This window comes from Bidens hawaiensis, unplaced genomic scaffold (genome assembly GCF_021521415.1).
Source record: "Bidens hawaiensis isolate Kalapana, Puna unplaced genomic scaffold, B.hawaiensis_p1.1 tig00014615_1, whole genome shotgun sequence".
In the NCBI taxonomy this organism is placed as follows: domain Eukaryota; kingdom Viridiplantae; phylum Streptophyta; class Magnoliopsida; order Asterales; family Asteraceae; genus Bidens; species Bidens hawaiensis.
The window spans coordinates 261893-268528 of NW_027492274.1; the positions used below are offsets into that span (position 1 = coordinate 261893).

General features: G+C 33.2%; 1 protein-coding gene across 1 annotated transcript; it reads right to left on the bottom strand.

Annotated features, from left to right (window-relative positions):
* Positions 1-4401: 4401 nt before the first annotated feature.
* LOC143547093 (uncharacterized) lies at positions 4402-5877 on the bottom strand. The gene has a single exon (XM_077038600.1). It carries the CDS (start codon positions 5875-5877, stop codon positions 4402-4404), a length of 1476 nt encoding a protein of 491 aa, XP_076894715.1.
* Between the last annotated feature and the right edge of the window lie 759 nt (positions 5878-6636).

The following is a 6636-nucleotide window of genomic DNA, read 5'->3' on the forward strand; positions in this document are numbered from 1 at the left end:
AAATGCTTGTTTTTATGATGCACTTTTAAAAAAATATTAACGTATGAAAAAGTTATGACCATTTAAAAATCATGGGTGGGAAGTAGGTTTAAAATTGAAATTAAAAACATAATATGGTTGAAGATGAGAGGACATACATACTTGTAAGTTGGGTGAACTGTGTTTAAAAGACAAGTTTACACATTTTTGCACATGTACTTTATGCATTACTATTTGTAAAACTTTTAAAATCAAATGTCTTAATTTATCATTGTCTCATGTATTATATATAACTAGACAGGTACCCACGTAATGCAGCGGGAAACTCGGACTTTGGTAATCACATGACAAGTTATTGTGTGTTCATTGTTCGGTTTGAAACTGTAAAACTGTTCAAACCGGTCATTGGTTTAATTTCACGATTGATTTTTTTTCTTTAACTTTTAGCCCGCCGATTTCAATTTTCAACAGGGTGGTTTCGATTTTCGACGACAAAAAAAAGGTTACTAACAGTTTAGCTCACAATTTAATTTAAAAACCATCAAAACGAGACCACAAACACACATACGTAAAATGTTGTTTTTTAAACTGAAAAAACTATAACAATATGATACTTAAGTTAAAGATAATAAAATGCTCGTTTTTATGGTGAAATGCTTTATAAAAAATATTAACATATAAAAAAGTTATGGCCGTTTAAATTTTGTGAGTAAGTTGGGTTAAAAGTGTCACACCCCAACCAAAGGCGGCGGAACATACCGGATTGCAACCGATTGCACAAATACACAAGACACTATTTTAAGTGACAATATTTAATCAACTCATTTTATTTCTTAAATCAATAAACAACACATCTCGTTCATATAAACAAATTTGAAAACAATTAGCAATCATATTGTTCGTTTTACTAATATCCTAATAGTCTTGGTAACGTTTTTCGTCAAGTCCTCGAGTCAACAAAGTCAAACCTGTAACATTTCATAAAATAAAGTTTGTCAACACAAAGGTTGGTGAGCAATTCATAAGTTTGAGCATATAAGTATATAATAATAAAAAACCACAAAACTTGTATACGAAACAATAAATAAAAGCCATAATTTGGATAAAATTTCTAATAAAATTACGTTAGCGACACATAACTATAAGGGGTTACCAAATAGTCTAGGATTTAATAGAATATCGTTAATTGCATTACGTTAACGACACCTTGCTACAAGGGGATGCCAAGTAGTCTAGGATTTATAGACTTCCACCAATCAAAAGCGATAAACACGTAAGCATATAATCATAGAACACCAAATCGAGCAAGTATTTAAGTATTATATACAATCACGTTTGTGGTTTAAGATTCAAGTAAATAAAACATTTAGTTTGATAAGTACGAAATGTCACCCAAAACGAAAGATGGAAAACGGGGTATGAAAGTACTCACCTCGATTGACGAATCGAGAACTAATAAATGATCGAAATATAGAAAGCTTGCGAACGAAACGAACGAATCCGACTTAAAACGACAAACACCTTAAATAGATTAAATAATATAATATTAACATTGATATTTCGTGAAAGTAGAACTAAACTTGATATTATATATTGAAACTTATAACGAGAGGTTCAGTTATTAATCGAATATCGATTACCTTGTTAACGTTTGGAAATTACCCTTTATCACTAATGGAATATAAAATTATATTATATTATTGTTTTAAATGATTAAAAATAATATATAATAGAAATTAACGGAGTTAAAATCAAAAGATCGGTTTTATAAAGTGATTTGATAATAAAGTTTATAATAATATTATTAATTAATATTATTGATTAACATAGCGATAATATTTTTGTTAAGAGAATAATAACCATGAAACCTTTAAACGAGTACGGTAACGTTAATAATAAACATGGCTGACGTTGGTTCGGTTTTTTAAACGGGTTAAAGTATAATATAATATTAAACTTTAACAATACCGATATTAATTATGATAATAATAATAACAATAATTATTATTGAAAATACTAATAATAATAATAATAATAATAATACTAATAATTTAGTTAAAGAATAAAATTCTTGTTATTAATTAAAGTGTTGTTCATAAAAATAATAATAATAACAATAACAAATAATATTGATAGTAATAACGATACCATACTCGATGTTGGTTCGATCTCTAAACGAGTTCACAAAATGAATATAATAATATTATTGCTAATAATTAATGATAATAAAAATATAATTTTGATAAGTAATAATAATATGATCTTTAATAATAATAATAACCACTTTAATATTTATAAAAATAATGATAATAATAATAATAATATTAATAATGAATACATATATTAGTAAGTTAAATATAATAATACTAATAATAATTTTTATGTAGCGATATTAGTACTAATGGTAACCATAATTTGTTAAGTATAAAAATAATACCAAAACCGGTCTAGGATGAGACTCGAACCCGGCTGTTCATCTTTTCCCCAATAAAAACCAACTCCATACCCATCAAACCCGTTTCAAAGAATATAACCGATACATAAAACCGATTATTAACAATTTAAATTTGATAATCAATATATGAAAATTGATAGAACCAAAGCATAAATTAATTTACCTTTTAGATGTTCATATGGCCGTGGCTCTACATCGGGAAGAACCCGAGCCGAAGCCGCTGGAGACGAAGGATGGAAGCTGGAGGGAGAGAGAGAGAGACGGTGAGAGAGTGAGAGACGGAGAGATTGAGAGAGGGAGAGAGAGAAAGAGAAAGAGAGACGGTTTTCCGGAGAAACGGGGCTCGCCGGAAAAACGAGGGAGGGGTGGAGAAGATGGCCGGAGCTGATTTCGGTCGCCGGAGGCTCGCCGAAAAATAACGAACCAGAGAGGGAGGAGGGTTTGGGGTAGGAGGCGTTTGGCGTCGCCGGCTTCTTGCCGGAACATCGAGGCTGCCGGAAAACGGCAGGCTGCCGGAAAACGACCAGGGGGTGTGGCGGCTGAATGTAATGGGTTAGGGTTAGGGTTTTAGGCTTTATATATATATATATATATATATATATATATATATATATATATATATATATTACATATTTTCAAAACATCCCCCTTAAGTTTCAATCATGGTTTAAAATGAGTTTAAAGGTTCTTAAAACTTATAACAACTTTACGAAAGTCAGTTTGACCCTTTATGTTTTTATTAACAACACTATAATATGACAGACATCGATTTATTTAAGATCGAGGTCTATTATAATATTATATAGTAATTAAATAAGGTTCTAAAAATGTTGAGTCGGTTTTACAAATTAAAAGTTTACAAAACGAATACAACTCGAGACTCGAATTTTGACGAATGTCACAAAAAGTGAAAATAAAAAGAGTATATAGGTAAAATATTAAGCGCCATAGTATTGTTTAAATTAACAAAAAAGTGAATAAAGTTAAGGGATGTCATTTTCAACATGTGTTGTAACTTATGTATTAAATTTTGTATTTTACTTAAAAACAAACGTCTTAATTTGCTCATCTCTTCACTGTCTAAGATCCTGGTCTCTCCCGCTATTTAAGTCTGTCAATGTCTTATGGTTTTCTTAATTCTCATCACATTGCTACTTATCATTTTGTAATGCGCCAAATAAAAACTTTTTTTGTTTATGTGGGTTAAGTACCAATCACTTTATAACATGTATCATTTATCCATTATGTATGCATATACATGTATGTATGCATATGCACAAGCAAATCACGTATGCCCACTACTTTACCATTTTTACAGTTCGACCGACAACTTTGTAGCTTTAATTTCAGCATTTTTATCATCTGCTGATTAAATTTCAACTTTAAATATTCACACGTTAACACACATTCAATCATTTATGTTGATTAAAAATCATAAAACCCATAAACTTACTTTATTAACAAATATTTCACAAAACACGATGCATAGTGTGCACCCCTACACAAAAAAGACATCCAACAAACCATATGCACATGCGGCATCGTGCTCACACTAATAACCCATTACACACCACACCAAACTCTACACCATTACGATGGAATAATTTGCGCGAACCCGCAGCAACGCGCGGGCACTTATGCTAGTTATAATAATATATGTCATATTTTCACATTGATATTCCCGTTCACCGGACGTAAAGTGCTAGTTATAGAAATAACATAAACGAAAATAATGTGACAACGTTTCACACGAAATTAACACGCTGGAAATATAAATACATATAATTTGCAAATAACATGAAAAAGTAAAATACACATCCCCATAGAAGAGGATATCGTCCAAGAAACTGTTGAATTCTTGACATACATCACCTTTCAAAGAAGAAACAAATATTAGAACACAAGAAGCAGTTAAATTCTAACTAGTTTAAGAAAAGAAAAAAAAAATGCCTACCTTGGCTTGAATTCTAAGGTCGCCCAAAACGACGCCATTCATCAATAAATGCCCTCTTATCTTCAACTGGTACAATACACCTTTCAAGTCTTTTTATTATCTTAGTGGTCCGTCCAAGAAGTTCGATTGCAGCCACAACACCAGTCTCTCGATTTTCTATTGCATTTTCTTGGCATTTCATTGTTACGAGTTGTGGTATGTTGGTGAGACAAGCAGATAATATGTCAGCAATCATCTTAGATATACTTTCAAACAACTCTTCTTCAATAATGTGTGAGTTGCTGGGTGGGTACGCATGCATGATGGTTTTTGCAATACGATACATTGACTTGGCAGCGATTACCTTTGGACCCTCCACAAGTTCTCTGAGGATACTTGTGTTGCATTCATTCAAAATTCCTTCTGCTTTAAAAGCAAATGAATTAATAATCTCTATTGGTGTTTTCCCTTCATAGGCACTTCTTTCCAAAGTGTCCCCCAACCACTTGCGGCTGCCTTCAACCTTATGCCACAATATATCGGTTGCCCTTCGAATTTTCAAAGACATAGAATCCTTGTTCAAGTTTTCCTCCACTAGAAGTGTGTACAAAAGACCTTCGCCAACACTTTTTAACAAGTTATTGACTTTGTCCTGATCAATATTCGGGATAACAGTGGCGATGCATGTTAAGCTTAATACTGGTAAGCTCCAACTATTAACAAGTTCAACGGGAAGTGGATATCGAATTTGATCAGTGTCAAACTTCTTTACCCCGTCAAATGAAACAGATCCATATTCTACAAGAAGTTTCAGAAGATTTTTATGTTGTTTCTTCTCAGCTTTCTGAATCAAGCGATCCATAGAATCTGAAATTACTTTCAGTGTTTTATTAGAAATCCGCATATCATCTTCAAGTAACAAAACATAATTGTTAAGGTCTTCGTTCGCGTCATTACTACTTGAGGTGGTGGATATCCCTACTGAAATGAAATAACGTCTAAAGTAAATTAAAAAGATTGAAAACATGGGGACTTGGAGTGCTATAAATTTGCATAATACAACAATTGCCTTCTGAAATGCAATACAAAAGCTTAGAATGCAGCTTTTCGTGTTATAAAGAAGAACTCTTGATCTACGGCCACTTGACAAAAAGCTTACACCACTTTCTTTCCACTCATCCAACTTTTGTGTCCAATACGTTTCTACTATGCACACTGAATTAATCTGCTTATCAAATGGTCTCAACCACAGGGCTGTCGAGCATCTAAGTAGAGATGCAGCGTAACCCACTATAATCCCAATGCTCTGTATGTAAAAAATGGCAGGCATGGACCACTTATACACAGAAATTTTTGATACAAGAGGAGAAATCGGCATAGAAATTTCCGGAACAAAAGTGCCCAACAGCACACCTTGGTACAATAAGCAACTAATTAAACAAATGAATCCGGACGCATATGACAGTGAATTACTAGCCATCAAAAACTGAGGGCTACCTGTTTCTGTCATGACCCAGTATCTTTTCACAAATTGTCTTAGCTTCTCATCTGTAGGTATTTGGTTTCTGAGTGGATTTAGGTGAAAGCTCTCCTGCTACTGGCTTGATACTTGTGTTCTAAAATGTTCTTAATGGCTGGAATTGTTATAGCAGAAGAGATGAAAATTATTAGTAAGAAGAGTAAAAAACCTATGTAGATGTATGCTGCCATCACCATGGAGGGAGCTACCTTCGTAAAGCCGTAAGGCTGTGAAAACAAATAAACCATAGGGCGAATCAAACCAGTCTTAATCTGAATGCCAACATTCACGATCAACGTAATAATAAAAAGGGATAAAGCAATGACATTTGCAACAAGTGAGTTATTGTCCATAGACGCTAAAGAAGGCATAAAGTTAGACATCATTATGCACATAAACGGCAAGCTTACGAACTTGGCGATTTTGTCCACCTCACGTGGCATTGCGCTACTCAAATCAAGAGGCAGTTTCATAGCCACCGCTATCACGGTCATTGAAGCCGCATTTAGAGAAAAATATTTATTTAGATACCAAACCTTTTTGCTTTGGATAGCATACAATAAATCGAGCACCATTGCAAGACTGCATATAAATGATGCTACTGAGATGTAGATCCCAATAAACACCATGGGTTCGCTGAACTTACCCTCCACTTCAGAATGGAATACATAAGTGTCTATTTCATCGCATGCATTGAACAAACCCGGGTCTGCGGATTTAGCATCAAATATGCGATCGTAGCAAAACGTA

Bases quoted from the DNA above. Each gene is read 5' to 3' on its own strand.
- LOC143547093 (XM_077038600.1), bottom strand. From the start codon at position 5,877: ATGACAGAAACAGGTAGCCCTCAGTTTTTGATGGCTAGTAATTCACTG.